Below are 23,296 nucleotides of genomic sequence, written 5' to 3'. Positions count from 1 at the left end.
AAACCCGGGAAGTAAAATAACACACATAGAGGGTTTTTTTGTCATTTTTAGTTAGCTTACTTTGATATAGATCTCCTCTTCCTTATCGTTAACATAAGTTTTCCTCCCAGAATGATTGTGTTACTGTGGACTTTAATCGTTGGATTCCACAGTTATGTTTTCTGCTATGGTAAGTGATTATTGTTCATGATGTTTTGCATAAGTATGTACGCAGCACTGTTAAGGCTGATTATGTAAATATCATCGGGTTTAAACGTTCATAAAACGATGCATCTATTATTACAACATATTTATGTAAAGTTATATTATCATGATTTAAATGTGATATTAAATGAAACAGTATAGTGAATGCTACTTTGTATGACACTTAGTGTGCTCCTTTGAATTGCCAGTCACGTGGTATGTGTTGATAATTATCCCGAATGGAGGTCAAACAAATTTCAATATTACAAGGGCATACCCTTATTTAAATGATGATCAATTTCTACTCTTCTAATAGATTTTGAAAAAAGCTGCTGTTTTTCACATAATTCATCTTTTATTAGAATAAATATCGGAGAAATGAGCTCCAGTTAGAATTTAAATGACTTTCGCTTAATATTTTACCAATTTTTTAATTTATTACATAAATTTAATCAAAGCAGCAGCACTTTTTAATAAAATAAACATTTCCTTGATTTATATCCAACATGTCGTAATAATCTGTTAAAAGCATGTCTACGAGAAAACCATGCAAATATGGAAAAAAGCTGCGGCAGCAAGTCTCAAGAATGAACAGAATTTTATCATAGATTTAAAGGATATCCATCTAGAGTCAGATATATAATGTTTGTTTTTGCACTGGATGTTTCTATTTATAGTAACGGCCAGTATTGCATTCTGGTTAATTAGACTTTAATATCCAGAAAAGTTAAGAGAAAAATTGTCAAATTCAGTTATTCATTACAAATTGTATAAACAATGTTTGAAAAAAAATAAGACTATATTCTTAAAGAGGAAGTTCAAACCTTTAATCGTTGCATATTTTTTTTTCATATTTCTATTTCCACCATGAAGTCCCAAGGGTGTAAATGTTGGCAGTATGCCAAGAAATGATAATTATACATTTTTGTCAATTTTTCAGAAAAAAATTCTCATAAAATGGCGCATTATTTTTTGAAATGTTGTGCTAATAAGAAACTGTTTGATGTATTGTTACAAATATATAAAATCCATCTTTGGACTCTCAAGGACTTCAAAGTAATAAATTCACAAAAACATCCCATTTTCAATTAAAATAAAAATTTGTTGGTTTTTGAAATTTTATTTTACAAGCGATTTTAATCCACTGAAGTCAATATTTGTAATTAAACATGAAAAAAAAACCCATATTTTGCTTTTAGTTAAAAATAAACTAGTTGTTATCATTGTTTCTCAAAGAATTCTTATTCATTACATTTGCATTTCATTATTACTGTTAGAATTGTCTCCCCTGTTGCGCTCTTCTGTAGAGAAGGTAAACTAGTCAGAATGTTGACAAAGCTATACAAGTTGAAGTTCAGGCTAAGTATTGAGAAATGCTGTGAGTGTTGGTTATATATGTTATGATATTGAATGATTTTAATTGCACAAAAATTGCCCCATCTTGTTAGTGTTATTCACTATATCACATATTGAAGTTTGATGGAGACTTGTATCTAGTCTATAAACTGCTATATTCTGTCCCGATATAATTAAGCAGCACATTTGGACGAATTTTAATCAAAATATACAAACTTGTGATAGAAATGCAACTAAAATAGATGAAGGGGAAGTTTATCTCATTCACAGATTGGGAAAGGGGAAGATGAAGGGGAAGATAATCTCATTCACAATTTATTATATTTTGCTCAAAAAACGAGAACTGATTTCTTACAAAGATTTATAACTTATAATGGGGTATGTTGAAAATGACAGATGTCCTACGGGCCCGGTTTGACCTGAGCGTAGCCTGGTCACGCTAAGATTATTCTTTCTATGTTGAAATATTTTGGAATTCAGTAGGAATGCCTCGTGCAATTTTTCATCGTTATCATCGGAGTCTGTTGCAATAGACATCACATTTTTATACGTGTACATTTCACTGGCCATCTAAAAACTACCCTTCAGATGTTAAGGTTAGACTTCATGGAATCTTGAAATGACGGGGAAGGGTTTTTTAAGTTCTTGAAAATGTAAAACAGTAAGTACATCTGAAATAAATCAAGAGCTCAACTCCCTACTTCTCTATTAGCAGTTTATCTCCTCTTGGAAAAAAATTAAAGTTTGTACCTTTTCTTAAAATTAAATTATAGTTGTAAAGGAAAAAATGAGTTGTTAGGTTACCCTTTCCCCCGGGGATCTCAACATGCGAAAAACGCATATAAATATAAACATAAACTACCGGTATAAAAAATGTATCCCAAATATTAATATACACATTTTAATTTGTTTTTGTGGGATTGTTTTTTGGGATGTTATTTAATTATAACCTATCATAAGAAGACCTGGTCCCAGAGTTATGAAGCAGTCTAATAAAAAAGTCAAAATTTTTACACTCTCTTATTGTTTTGTGATTAAAAAAATTGAAAAAATGAATTGCTAATAAAAATGTGTCTCTATATTATATTACGCTGGTATTCTGCTGATATTTACAAATTTTGAGCGTAATTTATGATGTATCATATCTTTATTAACATTTTTAGGCTTGATATCGGGTCCCTCTACCCCTCAAACAATAAAAGTTCAGTCCTTTATATTGTCGGACAAAAATAATTACCAAATCTACCTTATTCAATGATAATTTATGTGATGGACATTCATTGGCAATTGGTTCCACACCACTTCCACATTTTAAAAAATCGTCTGTTAAATTCAACAAAGATATGTTGTAATCATTTTTTTTTTTCATGGAGGTGATCCTTTTGTCTTGTTTTGGGGTTTTTATTGTTTGGTTTTGTGGTTTGTTTTTTTTTTTTTTGGGGGGGGGGGGGGGTTGTAGTTTTGCCCCTGTAATTATTCATTCGTGTATCAAATGGGCACTTTGCTTGTCTTAATGTGTAGCACTGGCAAATAAGTCCACTTCAGCTTACATGTATATTTAAATTTCCATTTCCCATGATTTCTCGTGTTTTAATGGCATTGATTTAAAAAAAACTGAAATGTGTTGAAGCAACCCTTTTGTTCAGTAAAATATTGTTTGGCTCGCGAATATGCCAGGTTTTTTTACCCATAATATACATGTGACAATGTAAAGCTCACGCCAAACTACAGATTCTAGAGAGTTTTAAAAGCAGAAAAATGTCCAACTTTAAGACAATATATTTGCAATATTATTGAGAGTCCAAAGATTGATTTTTGATATATTGTAAAGATAAATGTCCTTTTATAACTAGAAACAGATTTAGTGAATTTAAAGTGCCATTTTCTGACTCTTAAGCATTTAAAAAATGTATATTTTTACAATTTTACAAAAAGTTGGAAACATGCCAGATTCGTGACCTATCTGCACTTAACAGAAAGAAAATATGGGAATTCTCACAAAATGAATTACACAAGTGTATCTTTTTAGTGTTCACTCTAAATGACTTTTTGAATTCGTATTTAAACTAAACTCAGAATTCTTAACAATAATTTGGTGAATTATACAAAATCTTATTCTAAAAGGGTCAAAATGATATTTTTAGTAACAGTGCTGCAGAACCAAGTTTAGACTGACCACATCAAAAAAACATTTGTGGCAAATTAATTCATATAGATGCACACTGTTACACACAAAATATGAAGTTAATCAGAGAACCTTGCTCCCACCACCTTTTGCATGGTTTTCTCGTAAGTGTATGCCCTTGTAAAAAGCGGACTTAGATAAGCTTCCCAGTGTCAAATACATCGAACTAAAATAGAAATAATACACGCTCTAAAAATAACCACATTTTGAATCAAAAAAGAAAAATAGATAAGATTTATTGGTATAATTCTTGTTTTAAGATCATTTCTGGTCGGTGCGACCACAAAGTAAACCTTAACAGTGCTGCGTAGTGTCCCTTTACTTTTTGGTTTCTAAATCACAATGTCCCTTTCATTTACTTTACGTTAACTAAGTTAATCTTAGGTTTCTTTCCCCATCACTGACCGTGCAACTTTTCCGTGATAACGAGTAGCGTTTTTGTAATCGAACGTTTGTTGGCATGATTCGACAAACATCATAGTAAAATTTTATAAAATTCTTAAAAGAACACAATTATTAACACCATGTTTATTCCTACTGATTATGATAAAACTTTTCATGTTTTTTTTTCTAAAATAAATAAAATCACTTGTAAATATGTGTTAACAATATAAAACAATCTATAAAGACTTAAGAGTGTCTATAAAATGAATTCACCATACAGTAAAGCTCTGATTGGGTGAGTGAAAAGATACCATAACACTGATAGAACTGGATTTAATAAATTTTTGCAAGTTCCCTAGTGTATCTAAAGTTTCATTAACTCACGTTAATAATGATAAATTGACGCGTTGAAGAGCTAATGAATTAGTGTTGTTATGCATATGTGTGTTTATACTTTTGAAAAATTACGCACTTTGAAATTTTTTTTTTAAAGTGAGTTTATTTTGGACAAAATCAACGCACTTTGATTTTTTTTAGAATACGTTAAATTACAAACCAAGTTAACCCACTTTGAAAAAAAAAATCTTCAAAGTGCGTTATGAATGTACATCAACATTTTTATTATTGAGACTCTTAACGCACAATGAAAAAACATTTTTATACAACAAATTCTGGAACTGAATATCTAATTTGTGGATAGTATGATGATTTGTTAACACTCGTGAATCTAATTTAACGTATTAAGAACGGGGATAGAGTGAGGGTTTACCAACAATACAGGTCAAATACCAGTGCATCATTTAATTGATTAAAAGAAGAAGGTCCCCTTCCCCTCATTTTTTCTTCCAAAATACTAGTATATAATATTCAGCAACTTTGGGTAAACAATTAAGATTTGAAAAAGAAATAAGGTCTGTGTAAGTACATGCTATACTATTGAAATACGAGCTGGTCGAACAATAATTTTTTCCATTGGTATGTTAAAGAATCTCAGTAACCCTCTTTTTATATTCAAATTAAATAAATCACTTCAAAGAGATAATATTAACAATAACGAACATTAAATTATTATAAACTTAAAAACAAGCAATAGCATGTAGGTCAATTTTCTCGCACTTATCTTCTAAAAGATCATATTGTTTTTGATAAACAGAACGAAGATATCCTTTTTTCTCATCATCATATTTGCAATAAGTCAGTTGAAATATATTATACATTGATCTCAATTTGTCATACACACACACACACACACACACATATATATATATATGTATATATATATATATATATATATATATATATATATATATATATATATATATATTTATATATATATATATATATATATATAATATCATATCATATCATATTCGTTCGGGCATAGCCCTGTATACTAGATAAAAGGTAAATTTGCTGCATGCTCAAAAAAGGAAGAAAAGAAAATGCAGTTGCTAAGCGATGAAGTTTATGTCATATTGTATCATGGCTGCGGTGTTTTTCTTTGTAAGTAAAGTGTACAATAACTGGAAATACACCGACGGGCGGGGCCAACAAAAACTGTGCGTGTTAATAAATTATTGAACATCAAGGTAATTTCAACATTTAATTTCTGACTTGCGCAATCGTTTTTTTAATAAAGACAATCTTTTGTCACTTAAAATAAAACATAACATTACATTTCTCATAAACTGATAATTGCAATGTCAAAAAGTTCAACTACTGATATGAAATGGACGTGCAGTTGTTGTATGAGGAAGTACAGCTACCACGTGCACCAGTTTCCATTTTCTCAGGGACGCGTACGTTCATTTTATTAGATATATCCACAAACTTCCTCCGGTTCTTTCTTTGGACATTTAGGTTCTGAATGATCTAATGCTTTCGAGACCGTGCATGCAATATCTGCATTTCCACATTTGTAGGCCCGCACTCCCAGTTCTGACCGATGTCCCGTTCGACCCATGATCTCCTGTTCATCAACTAACTCCTTTCTGATAAATGGCCGTTGCGCATGTTCTTTTTCCGGAATGGTTGGTAAAGTTTCCTTTAAGACGGGCTTTTTCAAAGATTACCTTCATCATAGATTTTAGTTAATTAACACCGACTAGTAGCGAGCCGTAACGAGGGGGCGAACCTGCAAGTTGTCCCCTTATAAAGAAAACAAAAAACTTCAATTAATTATAGCTGTACTTAACATTCTTTTAAATAAGAATCAGAGCTTAATTAAGCACGGAATTTTCTTAAAAACGGAAGAAAACGGGGAAAGGGGGGGGGGTGTTGATCGACTTACCAGTCTGACAGTAGTGTCGTATCTCTTTGTTATGTAGTTCCTTGTGAGCGAGTCCTCCATTGAATGTCTTTGTTGACCTGACCGTGAACTCAATGAATTTACCCCGGTTATCCTCACCAAGAAGAAACTGATTACATTCCAAAGAATGATGTTTGTCTTGCCCCCTCAACCAAAACAACTTGCAACAGTAAAAAAACCCCACAGTGTTTTGAATGGTTTCTGCGTTGTTCATCCCAAATATTCCATTTCCCAATTTACTGCTTCATCTTCCGTAAGTATGGGGTCAGCTTCTTTTGTTTTCCCTCCAACTCCTCTGCTTAATGCATCCTTCACTGTACATAATTTTTCGAAACCCTGCAAATCTTGGATCCGCCGCATCGAGAAAGTTTTTGTCATATATTTCACCATCACGTAAATATCTTAAACTACCACAGCTAATGTAATAAAGAGTTTTTGCAGAATATTCTTTACCGTCTTTTCTGCGTACTCTCATAATAAAGCGTCCTAAATAAAAGTTAAGCTGCACCATGGTTTCGATTTCTGGTATTAAGAGTTCCAGCCCTTGACACTGCGCGTTTCGTTCACGCCGCCAACTTTCAAATATGTTATATGACCAACGGGTATTTTTGTTCGTGTTGCGATTTTCTTGACTCTCTATCAGAGCTTGAATTTCCTCTTCGTCAACTTCACAACCAAATCGTGGCTCCTCGGGGATTTGAAAATGTTCACTTTTTGTCACCACGTCTACGTCCATGCCAGAAACCCTGCAATTCTCTGCGTCGAAGCTCATGTCAAAATTCATAAGATTCTCCTTGTCTGCATCAAAATCCATGAAATAATCTTCAAGTTTAATTTCTCCAAAACAATAGTTCATTTCTATTTCTTCGAAGGCCTGAGATAAAATTAAGTCCTCGTCATTTGACAACAAATGCAGGCCCAAATCTCGTAAATCACCCGTGATCACTGTGGGAAAGCTGCAACCAGACATCTTCTCAGCCGGTCAAACAATGCGTCGAAGAATATACTGGCGGGAAAATGAGAATATGCACGCGGTCACTTGACGAAATCATTTTTTTATTGGTCAAAATAAATATCACGCATCAGAAACGCTTATTAAGACACTTACTTTTGGTTAAATTGAAAATCAGGCATCAAACACTTGTCACAAGACACTCACTGATTTTTTAACTGGCCCATGATACAAGAAAGTTATTGATTTCTTATCATGGTGTATCCTGAATTCTTTGGACGAAGGGCGGAGACTCGTGCTTCGCACTCGTCACCGCCTTTCGTCCAAATAATTCAGGATACACCATCATAAATATACAATAACTACTACTTGGATAATTTAACCTCCGGAGTTTTTTTTGTGTAAATTGTCGATATTGTCTTACATGTATGAGAAAAGAAATAAAAATCTCATCTAGAAACTGTTTGTCAAGTTAGCTGATAATGCAATGAGTTCTTCTTTAAATATATCACATTAAGCTAAGCAAGGTTAAAACAATCATTAATTGTTTATAAAACTATCAACTATTTTCACTAAACTATGAACATTTTTTTTCAAAGTGCATTAATATCGACGATATCAACGCACTTTTTTTTCAAAGTGCCAAGTTTAACGCACTTTGAAAAAGAATGTGCATTTCAAGGTGCGTAATTTTTCAAAGTGCGATGTAACATAGCCTATATTGTATTGTATAAGTCATAGCTTTTTTCCATTAGGCCTTGCTATTGCTATCCGTTCTGTCGCCGTGCGTCGTGGGTTATCAATTTTACATTTTGAACTTCTTCTTAAAAACTACATAGCGAATTGTAACCATTTTTGGTGTGAGGCATGTCTATGGTAAAAGGAATCTAAATTGTGAAATTCTCTACTACCCCTGGGGCACCAAAAGTGGGGCAAAATATGCAAAAAAAAAAGCCAAAGTTTCAAAAATCTTCCAAAAATCTTCATTCAACACATGTGAGGAAAAAACTGGTTTCATGGTTATAATGTCCATATAGCCGTCTACCAAACTTGTGAATTTCATGGCCCCTGGGTCAGAGGTTCTGCCTCTAGGGTGGGGCTAATATGGCCATATAGTAAAAATGTATTTAATCTTAGAAAATCTTCTTCTCTACTCCCAAATACATTTGTTAAAAACTAAATGTATGATTATGATGTCCATGAAGCCCTCTACCAAAATTGCGGAATAATTCATTCCCCTGGGTCAGTGGTTCTGGCTATAGAGTGGAGCCAATATGGCCATATACTAAAAATGTATTCAATCTTTAAAAAATCTTCTTCTCTACTCCCATATATATTTGTTAAAAACTAAATGCATGATTATGATGTCCATGAAGCCTGCTACCAAAATTGTGAAATTCATGAAATGTAAAATGTAATAAATCTTTAAAAAATCTTCGTCTTTACCTCTACCTAAACTGTGAAATTCATGACCCCTTGGTCAGGGGTTGGGGATATTTGGGGGGGGGGGGGGGCAATATGTCAATATAGTGTTAATTGTTAATGTATATACTATATCAAAATCTTTTTCCCTATTTTCACACATCTGTATGAAAAACTGACTTCATAATTATGCTTCCCAGGATGTCCTGTACTAAAATTTTAAATTTCATGTCCTCTGGAGTATGGGTTTGGACTCTAGGGCAGGGCTAAAATGGATGTATAGGTGTTAATGTGTATAATGTTTAAAAATATCTTCTTTACTTTCACACACCTGAAAGGAAAACCGAATCCATGATTTTGTAGACCAAATCTTTCACCATAATTCAGACAGGGAGATGGTCGTCATTACAAATTTATAATTTTTCTACTCCAGAATGAAACCCAAATAAATGAATATATGACACTTCTCAACAAGTTTGTGTATGGGTTATATGCTACTCAGGTGATCGCTAAGGCCTACTGGATTCTATTAACATAGTCTGCATTGTATTTTTTTTTAAGAAAATCTATGTAGACGGCCCACAACAGTTCTCTCCCAAAGTTCGACCTACAAGATAAACAATGCATCACTTGCTAATGATGGCAATTTACAAACTGACTACATTAATTGTGCCCAAACTAATACAAATGAAACAGAGGCATGGCTACAGGTGGACTTTGGACATTTCTATAGCATAAACAACGTAAAAATCCGTAGTAGAAATGAAGGTATGATTTAAATTTAATTACATTGATTGTTTAAAACATATCCACCCAACATTCTATTTCAGATGTGTATATATATATATATATATATATATATATATATATATATATATATATATATATATATATATATTATGGTAGATTATGGTAATATAGGTAGTCAATTTGTTTTAAAACCATGTGCTTAGGTTTGACTTAAAGCTCCATGGTCCTTTTTTTTGTTTGCTATTGCTCTATCAAAAGATTTTCCTTACAAGCCATTTATCTTAAAACGTTATATACATTCGCCTATTTCCACTGGTCTCCTTAGAATATTAGAAATATTCAAAGTAAATAAAACAAAAAATACGCTATAGGAACTCAAAAAATCTCTAAACAAGCCAATTGCACCGTATGCATGGTCAGAAAAGAGAACCCTTCGGGTACGTTCCATGAATAATTAGGTTTATTTAACCCACAAATTATGTATCAATTGTAAAAACAAACTACAGAAATATATGTGAACAAAATGTACACAAGTTTATTTTCAATTTGCTTAAATATTTTGACCTTTGTATATAGCAATATCAAATTCGTAATACAATCATACCTTCCTACAGACATATTTTGCAATGTCTATCATAATACACATATTGAGCATAACCATCGAATAAAAGCGTACACAAAATTTGATACAAAAACTGGTTTAATCAGCTTTAAGAATCTTATTTGGAAACATAGTGTGTAAACGATTAAACAAAGTATAAGCAGATAGGTCAGTATGAATTCTTTCAAAATAGGTGAATTTGTAGTAGATGCAATGTGTTCATTCATTGTCCCAGGCAACTAAAACACCGAAGCATGTCAATCTGCCCTGCTAGTAACCATCTATCGTAAAGGGAAACCAGGTTTGTTTGTTTAAAAATACAGTTTTCTTCTAAATATTGCACTTTTGGGAACATTGAAGATATTGACTCTAGCTGTGTAATTCAAATGTTCTTTACATTTTAAGGTCACCTGAGTCTCTCAGGTGACCTATTGCAATTGGTTTTTGTCCTTCGTTGTGCGGTGTGCGTTGTACGTTAACAAATTTAACATTGTTAACTTCTTGAAAACTACAAGGTCAATTGCTATCAATTTTGGTGTGAAGCATATCTATGGTAAAAGAATCAAAATTTTCAAAAATCTGTTCTACTCCCACTCATGTGAGAAAAAAATGAATGCATGGTTATGAAGCCCTTTACCAAAATTGTGGAATTCATGGCTCCTGGGTCAAGGGTTCAGGCTCTAGGATGAAGCCACTTTGGCCATGAAGTGAAAATGTATTAAATCGTAGAAAATCTTCTTCTCTACTCCCATAAGTATTTGAATAAAATTGGAGGCATGGATACATGTTTAATGTCTACGGACTCCTCTACCTAAATTGTGAAATTCATGACGCCTGGAACTAACTGCATACTTAGAAAAAAATATTAACCTGTCACTTGTAGGAATATTTTTGCATTCACCTGCATGTAAGGCAAGGGTTATAGCTGGGAAAGAAGGTGTATGTATTTGTCTTATTATTTTATTCTGCTCATGAATTTCAAAGCAACGTGAGTTAATTTACATGTTTTGAAAAGAAAAATAATGAAGCTATCTATCAAAGTTACAAATAAGATATTGTAAAAGCATCTGGAATGAGTTCAGGGAAGAGGGTTTTAACACTTAATGGGGTAATCTTGCCTTGCTTCTTCTTCAAAATTGAGTTATCTCCCTTTGCTTGGTTATATTTAGTAATTAATTATTGAATATAATGTAATTAAGAAGTTGTATGGTCAAAAGAGTTATGCAAACAATTTTATCATTTGAAACAAAAAGTTTTTTTTTTATACCCCCGCAAACGAAGTTTAGGGGGGTATATTGGTTTCACCCTGTCCGTCTGTCTGTCCGTCCGTCTGTCCGTCTGTCCGTCTGTCCGTCTGTCTGTAGACGCAACTTTGTCCCCCCTATAGAATTTTTTATTACTGCATGGAACAGTTTGAAAATTTGTACATATGTTGAACACCATCTGAAGATGTGCACCTGCAATTTTTTTTAAGATCAGACAAGATTTAATGATTTTATGACAGTTTTCATTTTCCTTATTCTATATATTGTACACTAATGTTGAAAAGTAAGGGAGGTAATCCTTACAGATTTTATTAATTAATTAATAGAAAACACTCTAAAATATATTTATATAAATACATCCAGATGGAGTTTTTTGTCTTTATGTCTTAATTAATAAATTTTTTTTATTTTTTATAAGTATTCTATCAACTGACAATGCAAAGTTTTTGTTTGTCAATGATAAATTCTTAGGAGCTAATAAGAACATCAAAGACAAGTGTGGCTGAATTCATTTGTCCCAAGGGAGCCATTATCTGAGCCATGGTTCAGATGGAGCATGTGTTTAGGGGAAATTGATAATCTGTAAAGTGGGTGATGGTTTTGGGGCTATTTTAAAACTGTTTCATGTAAACCAAAAGGTCTATCATTATAAGGAAATAAATAATATAATTATTAATAAAGCAGTTAAACTATTTTTAGGGGTTGTTTAAATTTATTTGTCAAGTAAATTGATGAAGTGACACTATTGGGCATTAATTTAAATGAAATTCAAAATTACTGATATGATTGTAGTGTTTTGGCAATTTTAAAATTGTTTGTAATATTAAATTTTCTTTTTTTACATATTTTTACATAGTATGGTAATGTTTTGGGAGTTTGTTAAATTTAACAAGTTCATCAAAGAAAATCATAGTCCTATGGGATCAATTTTCTGATATGGAGTTCCATTGTGCCATAGGAGAAAGTGAGGAAAATTTGAAACAACTAATTGCATCTGTCAAGACTCTTATTAGAAAGATATTGAAAGTTTTATCAACAGAAGAGCATTGCTTGGCTACCGGTATTTCTATTCACTGCAAAGGGAGGGGTTATTGTCATTTTGTTGGTTTTTCTTTAAATCAATTAAATTAAAAAAATATATCATCAAATACATACATTTGTAAATGTATTAATGTTATAGATATGTATTTACAGTGAAATTCTGACAATTTTGATTTTAATTTTTCTTTGTTAACTAATTTTTTTTTTTTTTTTTACAATTCTAGAAATTTTTTTTTGTATGTGTTCCAAACCTTTATTATTCAATTCAATTATTTGTCCCATTTGAAATTAGCCTAGCGGGGGTATTAGTCCCATTAGGACAGTTCTAGTTTATTTAATAAACAAGTAGACTTGTTGATAGTAAAGTTATAACTAGTATACTATCCACCTTGTTTTAGTTTATGTATGAAAACATATACACATAAAAACCATTGTATTAAAATGCAAATGTGGGAGAAATACTTTCTAAAGAAGTTCAGCACGTTTTTTAATATAAGGTCATACACTCACTCTCTTAGGACCTTTAAGAATAATACATACCCTTTTTCATTGCCTGAAACAGCCCGAGACTCCAATTTCAGCCCGAGGGATGGATATTGGCCAAGGGCTGATTTCAGCTGTATCACATATGCCAAACACTTGTATTTATTGCTAAGTATGTAATAAATAGCTATAATAGTTCTCTATGAAATATCTCAGACAGGAAGATAATTTTATAATATTATAATTTTTCTACTCCACAATGAACCTCAATTAAGTGCATATATGAGACTCCGAGACAAGTTTGTGTATGGGCTATGGTACTCCGTTGACCGTTAAGGCATATTGGCTTCTTGTTTGAATAGGTTATGGATCATCATCTTGGAAGCAATATCGGTTCAGACAATTTTACCTAGATGTCTCGAACTCATCAGCATCAGAAACAACAACGACACAGAGAACTCGATGTTACACAGACTATACAACGGTTCACGGTCTCCCCCCAAACATCATAGACATACCGTGTAAACACACAGCTAGATACGTCATTGTGGAGACCACATTTGACGCACCTGAGGACGATAAATATGGTGAATTTGGTCCTGTTCTTGAAGTCTGCGAAATAGAGATTTATGGTATATTATTCATGAATTTCTTTACTATCAATCATACAAGTATATCTGATTTTTTAGTGTACGACGCACCTGAAGATGATCATATTACAGGTGCGATCCTTGAACTATGTGAAATAGAAGCTATGGGCAACCAAATTCAAGTTTAAATTTGACGAATCAATGACCAGAGAGTTTCTGCCGAAATCATGCAAGGATATACCGCGGTTGTTATTTTTTAAAAATATAACACAGGATGAATCTCTGCCATTTATGCAGTCAACTGAAATGTGACTAAAAGTTGACTGAATGGCATAACTCTGCCATTCAGTTACCTCTTTTGACCTTTCAGTTAATATTCAGTTGACTGAGTGGCACAAATGTATCCTGTGGTACGCAATTCATCAGTAAATTATCAGAAAATTACAACGTTTCAACTTTAAAATGATCCCAAGTATCAAAACCTAATCCTACTATTCATAATGTCATATACGGATTTTCTAGTGTATTTTAATGATCTAATATCGCGCATTTCAATTTATTAAAACTAACATACACACAAGTCCTTAATGTGTCCACATTATACCATCGGTGATTATTGTTTTATAAACTTGAACCTACGCGATCTCAGAATGTTTCCACGCAAGGTTTAGTTTTTCTGTTTAATTTTCTATAGCATTTTTTTTTCCAGTATGTAAATTTATTTCTATAGCTAAGTGATTAAATTTCAAGATTTGTCCATACTGTCCTTAGTATGAGTGATATCAATTATATGTTTACACACGGCTAACCGTCGTCTGAGCAATAATATCGTAAGGTTAATTACAAGGAGGCCCGTGGCTTGTACAAACATTTTCTTGAACTTCATTTTCTCCCACACCTATTCTCTATTTTTATTTATCAAATGAGATCTTCTTTCCAATTTAAATTTTAAAACAAGGTATTACTATACATATGCGCACAGGATTATCCAATAATAGTATGTTTCCCTTTTCAGCCTTGAACCCATACCCTATTACACGATCAATAAGTATTTATCCAGGGTACGTTTTCACCGTATGGATGGTGGTCCAGGGCACAGATGTCTGAATCTGAATATTTATTTTATTAACATAATAATTGAGAAGAGGAGACATATTTTTTTTCGTGCAGATCCTACCAGTACCCCTCTTTTTTTCTTTTTCTTTTTTAAAGAGTAGTATTCATGATATAATATACACTACTGAATTCAAAATTCACTGATATTCCCAAATATTGACTGACATTGTCTGACATCCACTGTACATTGACTGTACCTCACTGTACATTTCACTGACTAACACCGTACCCCACTGTACATTTCTACTGAACAGCACTGTATTCCACTGTACACCACTGTACAGTCCTACTGACTTCCACTGTACCCCACTGTACAGGGCACTCACCAGCACTGTACGCCACTGTACCGGGCACTGACCATCACTGTACCCCACTGTACGGCACTGTACTATTAATTTGAGAAAAAAAAAATCAGATTCTTAAATCTTCAGTATCTTTTTTTTTCCGATATTTATTTTTATTATGCTGTATAAAGCATTATTATTATGTATACAGATAACTTGACAGGAGAATGCAACAGGTCGTTAAATTTATTTAATACGTTTTCTTTATTAAGTACATGTCATTATGTTCATTCTGCCAGTCATTCGAAAATATCCCTCCTTGTTTTTTGTACACATGTCCAAATATCATGACTGCCCGCTTGACTACACAGGTACATTTCGAAGATAGCGTGCGAGTTTCTAGCTCATTTGTTAATTGATTTCTTTTGATTAAAATATTTAAATATACATTGCAAATGTCGGGTTTTAATTTTACAAAATACCACCTACTGCAGAATACATTATAAATTTTAAACATAATCAGTGACATATTAAGCGGTAATTAACTATATCATTACATGTAATTTCAGCAAGAAATAAAAGGAAGGATTTAAATCAAGGAAGGTTGTAACATGTTGTAGTATGCGTAGATGTGCAGTTTTCTTAATATATGATTTACTTTTAAATGTTTAAGAAATAAGATATATAAAATGCCCTACGCTACACACTTTTTTGTATAGTGAGAGAGAGAGAGAGAGAGAGAGAGAGAGAGAGAGAGAGAGGGGGGGCAGATTACAGGTATATCACTTTCTGACAATATTGTATTGGTGTCATTTGCAAGCGTAGAAAAGTTCACAATAAAATCTATGTTGGAAGTGGCGGTTGCAATGCCTCAACGGGATTTTAACGTGCTTATACCTTTTTGACTCGGGGCCTCAAGTTTTAGCACTAGAAAATTCACACGAGAGAAAGAGAGAGAGTGAGAGAGAGATCCATCTATCAGAAATCGATTAGAATAATAAGAAATTGATTGTCTATTAATCTGCTTCTTTTACATATCGATTATTGTTCTTAATGTCTTACGTTTATTTTTGCCAACCAACTCCGTGGTTTTAGAAAAATATCTCCAAACTTTAAGTCGAAAAATGAAATGTAATTATATGGATAATATCACCCCCCCCCCCCCTTTTTCTTCCCGAATCCACTTGATACCCCTTGCAGTACTGTGTTATGTCGAAGCGATTCATGTTAAGCATTCGGTTATAAAAATTAATGCATTTTTTTAAAATTTTGACCTCGATGTGTTATCACTATTAAATAGATATAATAAATCCCACTTTTGTGCAAACATTACATGAAACTAGTCCTACATGTAAGTAAATTATAATAATCTTTTAAGACAGATTTTAAATGATTATGATCCCAATGCACCCGGCAACCATAATGATTTTTTTAATCAAAAGTGAAAATTCCGATTTTTTGTTTTAACAGTGTATTTCCCCGACGTTTACATCTATTTATTCCTAGGCCCCAACACATATACATAGGTGGTCAGTTTTCACACCTTGACACAGTCACCCGGCCGTGTGTATAGTCTGAGCCTTTCTGTTAGTTCCGGGTTTTTCGCTGTTCCCAGAGAGACAAAAGATTTGTTTTCTGTAGACATACACAAAGAAGGAGACAGTACACTGTCGATATAAAATATTACTTTTTAGCGTTGACTTTCAATCATTAAGAATTTTTAAGACAATCATTGAATAACGAACTTCAAATCATTTGAATCCGTGGACATTATCCCGAAACTAAAGATTAATACAAACTTTAATTTGTTTAATGCCAATATGTAGATTTAGCCGCTGTCAACATTACTACATGTTACCGGTAGTACTTTATTTAAATACTAAAATATTTGTACGTTAGCATTGAGAGAGAGAGAGAGATTTTATAGAAGATTTGAAATGCTTGCTATGATACAATATACTGGTTTCAGTAAATGAAGAAAAAAACCAGAAGAAAAAACGTTTTAAAGGCCGAACTTTTTTACCGGGTGGTAAATCTCAGGTGAGGGCGGGGTTTAATTTCTAGAGGTGTGAAAGCGATCTACCTGCGATCGTGAACGCTGCTAATCACTATACACAGGAAGCAAATATTACACAAGTCAGAGTTCGTCATAGTTTGAATATCTTTTTGTTTTTATGACCATACGAAGCGATTTTATACGGAAATGTCGTCCGAGCACGTGTGTAATGCACAATTAAAAAAAATTCAGTAAACTAATTCTGCTTTAAAGATTTAAACAAGTTCATTGTGTTTAGCACTTGACATCGTTTAAGACGTTAATTTTAACAAATATAATTGTATAAGAAACCATACGATCAGAAAAATATTCACTTGAATGTAAAAGCAGCCATTATACGATGACAACTAATGGAGTTCGTTTTCCATGGAGTGACGTTTTCGTGCAACAAGTTCCAATTGAGTGTATAATAAGTAAATAAAGCTTTAATAGCTCATAAGTTTGTTTTAAAAAAAATAATTGTATGCATGTTTTGGGCTGCATGCTCATTCATCGTCGTGAAATTTATTAGGTTATATACATTCAACATGATTCAAAAATAAATTGCGTATTTTCAATTACTGAATAATAAAACTATTTTTCTCATTTATCCGACCCTTACACAATTCACTTATTACGGAAAGAGAAAATAAACATGCTTGCCTATTAATTAAGGTGTCGCTTATAATTGAAGAGATGCTAAAATTAAATTGTGATGCAGCAAAAATATTGCGGGGGGGGGGGGGGGGGGCTTATGTATGCCTTCCTGACTTTGGAGAATAGTTACAACCTGAGAGAGAGAGAGAGAGGGGGAAGGAGGGGGTATATTTTTTCTTATTAAAACTGTTACTTCATGTATATCATCACATTCTTAGCTGTGCAAGAGAAGATACATGTATATGTATTACATATGTTGATAACGAACAGTGTTCAAATTCAAAAGTATATAATTAAAAGTACCGTAATAGGGTGAAATATTATTTGAACACTGTTCGTTATCACCATATTTCATCTTTAATTTAACACAATACTTATTTTGATAAAGGCGACTGGGGGGGGGGGGGGTGAGGATTTATAAATGTTTAACATGTTTAATATCCGACTTGATTTAAATAATAAAAAAAACGCATTTAAAATGATTAATATAAAGAGTATTTCGTTTATTCATACATGTTATGCTTTTAAAAAAAATTATTTCAAATGGATTTAATAATCTAAAGACCACAAATACCCTTATAAGGGAATTACATAATATCTTGAACAAGGTGTCAGACTGACAATTTACAAGGTTGAATATTGGGACATTCACACCTTTTGATCTACTGAAAGTATGTATACTATACACAGATACTGACTCGCTAATCTTCCTATGAAGTAAAACTTCAAAGACATTTTAAGGTCCAGACCAGTTATCTTCTCTCTTTTGAAAAAAAAAGTCAGTATGTTGAGCAATATGGTGGAATTTTTTTTATCGTTATAAAAGTTGTCCGTCCTCCACATATATGTTACATTAAAGTTTTAAAATTCAGATAATTTAAAACTATCTATAAATTGTAATTCATAGTTTTAAATTCTGTGAATTTTAAAACTTTAATGTAACATATATACTAATATTTATTTGACAATATTGATTAAATGAAATTCATTGTAAAAAAGAATCAACTAGATGTTTAGTTACTAAAACATTGATTTTGAAATATATAAAAATATTTCCCCCTTTTTATTGAATAAGTTGCTATATTTTGTATGATAATTGGATTCCGAGTTTTTAGATAAATACATGCGTGGATCGGAGGATTCGGGGGGGGGGGGGGGGTCAGAGGATAATTCAAATCTTTTAAACTTACATAGTACAACTATCCAAAATATGTTTAAGCTCCCCCAGAAAACAAGTATCCCTGCCCTTTCCCTGGAAAGAATTCTGACCGCGCATGTAATTATGTAATTATATATGAACTTAAAGAAATAGAAGCCCATTTTTTCTCTTGTAAGCATTAGGAAATAATCAAACAAAAATCCAGATTTTGGTCTCAAATAAAGTAAATATTCAATTCATTGTTTAAACATAATAACTTATTAAAACATACTAGGTACAGTGGGTTACAGTGGTGTACAGTATTTGTCAGTACCCTGTACAGTGGGGTACAGTGCTGGTCAGTGCCCCGTACAGTGGTGTACAGTGCTGGTCAGTGGGTAGGTACTGTGCTGTCCAGTGGAGTACAGTGGCTCTGTACAGTGGGGTACAGTAGCTCTGTACAGTGGGTGTACAGAAGATTTACAGTAGGGTACAGTGGTTATACAGTAGATGTCAGACAATGTCAGTCAATTTTTGGGAATATCAGTGGATTTTGAATTCAGTAGTGATATAAGTGATACGCCGATGCGTCTATTTACCCGATTAGACCAAAAATTAAATTATTGAACATTATTTTAAACGTCTCGATTTTCATTACTTATTGGAGTAATCCTTTTAAAAACTTTTTAACCGAATTTCCTCCACACTTATTTAGCCAAAAAACGACAATTGTTTGAAAATTGGACGGTGCCGGTATGAGGCATGTATTTTTTGAACTACTCTAAAATGCATTATATTGTATCAAATTTAGGGTGTAAGACAACTTGCCGAGGTAATCTCTGCGATGACTCTGGTAATTGTACCAATGGGTGTAAAGACGGATACGGGGGACCTGCTTGTGATATTCAATGTCCTGCAAATTGTCAAAACTGTGACAGCAAAACTGGACAATTTATCAGCTGTAAGTCTGGTTATTGGGAGGACACTTGTAATTCACCCGATATATATATATATATATATATATATATATATATATATATATATATATATATATATATATATATATATATATAATGTAATAGTGCTACACATATCTTATCTTGTCCTAACAGGTGAGAAATTGAAGGATTCAAACTTGAAAATCCTGTTCATTTTGTATGGGGTAATTGCAGCTCTTATTATCAGTCTCATCGTCAACGGCTACATGATAATATGGTATGTTTAGTATTACATTTCCTATAAAATTTCCACTAAAAGGGTTAACGCATGTATATTTCACCTAACTTTCAATTATTAATACTGAGTATCACCCGTGTTATATATTTTTATTGCAATTAAACCTATGAAGTTTTGCTAGAAATACTGTTTAAATGAGATTATGGTTGTTTCGCGAAAGGTCCAAAAATGGAATCAATAGTATATAATTCTAAATGGTAAAATTATAAGGCATATAATTAGATTAACTACCCAGCTGATATATTGATATTAGTTGACATGTTTCGGGAGGGACATTGGTGACGTTTGGTTGGTTACAATCAATCTTTAAAATACTTTTTTGTCATGCCCCTGACAAAAAGAATCTCGAGATATTGTGTAAGCTGTACATAAATTGCGTAGTACACAGTGGCTCCTTTATATGGTTACTTTACGTTGTACACTACAAGACAGTCTGACCATTTAATACAGATGCCAAGAAATCAATGCCACGTAAAATGGTCATCAATTAATTTGTTTTTTAAGTCCCGATAGTACTCTTTTATTATTTTCCTGCATTCATGATTTTAATGAAACTAAGATAATTTAAAACAAAAACACACTACAAATGCCCTGGGTGTACGATACTGTAGTACATACGTATTAAGATATGCCTCTTATATTAGAGTAAATATACTGTTTACAGGTAAATATTCGCTCCTTTTGCCTTCGTTGTTAACGGGCTAATTTAAGACTGTGCGAATTCCAATGTATCCAATTGGCTATCTTTAATCACACCTGTGTCTGAGCAAACTCAAGACGTGGCGAAACTGTTTGCAAGTGTAAAAGAGCGAAAATTACACGGGGCCAAAATAACTCTGTATAAAGTATTTGATTTGATTGATACAGGATTTCAATACAGGACAGATGCAAAGGACAAGACGTAAAACAAGAGGCGATGAGTTGTAATTCTCCTCCTCAGGATTTCATTTTAAACCAAGAAATATATGAAGCAGTGGAGGACAACGCCGAATACCAAGAAATGGGTCAACCCAGTGGATCTTCTCATTACGATCAACTCCAAGGGCGAAAAACCTAGTTAATTAACAATTATTAGTAATCAAACAAGTAGTCAGTGGGTTTGTTATAAGATTAAAGCAAATTGGTTGAAATCATGGAAGCTATCTGGTCAATTAAATGAGATGAAGAGAAGAACAACATGTATAAACGCGTTTGATCGTGATCGCAGTGAGCAAAACAAAAACTTTAGTAGTTTCTTTTGCTGCAAAAAAGTGAAATCTTAGTATTCGGAATTTTAGAAATATGTATTGATTTGAGGGAAAACAGAGCATTGCAGACGATTTTTGTACAATTTACTTATCACATTTATGATATGAACAAGCGCAATTACTTAAAAATGTTTTCGAAAAAAGAAACATTCAGATATGCTTCCAAAAAAGAATATTTAATATCGGCGAAAATCTTTTGGTTTGTTTTTTTTTTTCCTTTTTTAGGTCATAATTAAGACTGTTATTATAGTATGGTCTCCAGTTACTTGCATGTTCTGTATGTTTATCTATATTAACATATAATATCTCTGTTTCTATTCATTATTGCCGACTGTGAATACGTGTTGGTAACATAATATAAACTATAGCCTAGTTTTTAGCTGAAAGATTTTTTTTTATATAAGTGCGTGTTATGCTTTGTTTTTAATGTTTTAGTGTCATGTTCTGAGCTCAAAATAATTGCTTTCCATATGTTGACATGTAATCTTTTTTGTATATTTTTTATGATTTTTACTCAGCAGTATGTAGTAATAAAGACGCAGAGTCTATGTATATGTACATTATTTTGTTTTATCAAACGGGAAGGGGTTGAGAAAACACGTAATCAAAAACATATGCTGGTGTATGCACGAGCGTAATTCTTAAGAACCATATATTTAAGAAAGTGATCACAGACGATATTGATGCATAAGTGATTTTACATCTGTATCCTTGTGAAGGGTTCTTTCTCTTAGCCCTCAATAAACTTATCCTGTGTTTCATGGTGTATGGGAAAGAGATGATGTAATATGCTAAATCAATTATCTAAATATATCGAATCTCATCATCTTTCTATTAATATAATCCTGTAAATGTATGAAGAAAGCATATTACACAATCGAATGTCCACAAATTCAGTACTGATGTGTAGGTCCTTCCCATTTGATATTCTGTTTTGCTTTTAACGTTTATATGTTTGTCTGTCTTAGTTAAAGCTGCTTGGTCCGATTTTATTTCAAATTTTATGCACGCTTTTAAACGATGGTTATGCTTAGTTTACGTATAATAATAGACATTGCAGTACTTTTCCAGCCAATCAAGCCAAATTTCAATGAAGAAAAATTACGTACAAACTTTGCTAACAAAACAAACGAGATAAAAGGGTACGGCGTTATTTCGCCTCATGTTAAATTTCACCCCTGATGACGAGCCGGGTATGGTTGTATTACGACTTTGACATCGCTTGAAATAAAGGTCGAAATGATCAGACAAATTACAAATATGTGTACGTTTTGTTCGCCAATATCTCTGAAGTTTGCTTTATTTACAATCAATGCATAGCATGCAGGTTGGATAACCCCAATCATTCGGGGGACGAAACCAAACGGTTTCCTTTTCTAAACATTCCCGTGATGCATTTTGATTTGTTTTTTCGTTTGCCCAAAGAGAAATTATTTTTAATTACTTTGAATATTTCTAACTTTGAAAGGAGACTGATTCTGCTGGTGTAAATAGGAGAAAGTCCATAACTTTCTAAGATAAATGGTTTGTATGGAAAAAAATATGATAGTGTATTAACAAAAAAATCGGACCAAGCAGCTTTAAACATACTTTAAATTACATGTACGTGTAAATCTACGTAAAATGTTTACATGTTTCATTACTTCTTTACATATATATTTAAATATAGTGAAAGTGAACAAGATAAAATTTCGCGGGGGCAAAATAACGTTTCATGACTAAGACTATGATCACACACTTCAGGCACAAAGGGATAAGTAAGTAAGCAGATGCGAACGATTATGATTTCTTGTGAAAAACATATCAAATAAGAGTAATGATTTCAATCTTTAATGGAGTTTCTTTTCTTTTTAAATTGTTTTGTATATTTTAGCTTTTTTAGGTGTGCAAACATTATAATAAAATATTGGTATTATCGCTTTTTCTTTTTTTCAATTTCTTCATATTCAATAAGTGAGAAGTAAATACAAATTACAAATCCGTTAATTTCCCACTACTCGTTGAATAAGACAGAGCTTTTTAAAAATAAATCATATTTGCGGGAAGGAAATAAATGTTTAAAA

At 32.5% G+C, this 23,296-nt stretch overlaps 1 protein-coding gene across 1 annotated transcript; it reads left to right on the top strand.

Moving 5' to 3' along the window:
• The first annotated feature begins 21 nt into the window (after window positions 1-21).
• On the top strand, window positions 22-21,056 carry LOC128171165 (uncharacterized). Its single transcript, XM_052836899.1, has 6 exons — window positions 22-169; window positions 9,352-9,558; window positions 13,293-13,562; window positions 19,562-19,711; window positions 19,863-19,965; window positions 20,854-21,056. Exons 1-6 carry the CDS (start codon window positions 112-114, stop codon window positions 21,041-21,043), a joined length of 978 nt encoding a protein of 325 aa, XP_052692859.1. The 5' UTR covers window positions 22-111; the 3' UTR covers window positions 21,044-21,056.
• The last annotated feature ends 2,240 nt before the right edge of the window (window positions 21,057-23,296 follow it).

This window comes from Crassostrea angulata, chromosome 2 (assembly GCF_025612915.1).
Source record: "Crassostrea angulata isolate pt1a10 chromosome 2, ASM2561291v2, whole genome shotgun sequence".
Taxonomy (NCBI): domain Eukaryota; kingdom Metazoa; phylum Mollusca; class Bivalvia; order Ostreida; family Ostreidae; genus Magallana; species Magallana angulata.
The sequence above is the reverse complement of the archived record's forward strand: the minus strand, read 5'-3'. Positions and strand labels throughout refer to the sequence as shown.

Excerpts from the sequence above, each read along its gene's own strand:
- LOC128171165 (XM_052836899.1), top strand. The coding sequence starts at position 112 with ATGATTGTGTTACTGTGGACTTTAATCGTTGGATTCCACAGTTATGTT. Across the intron at positions 13,563-19,561 it reads CTGCGAAATAGAGATTTATG|GGTGTAAGACAACTTGCCGA; the intron begins GTATATTATTCA and ends TATCAAATTTAG. Across the intron at positions 19,966-20,853 it reads AACGGCTACATGATAATATG|GATTTCAATACAGGACAGAT; the intron begins GTATGTTTAGTA and ends TGATTGATACAG.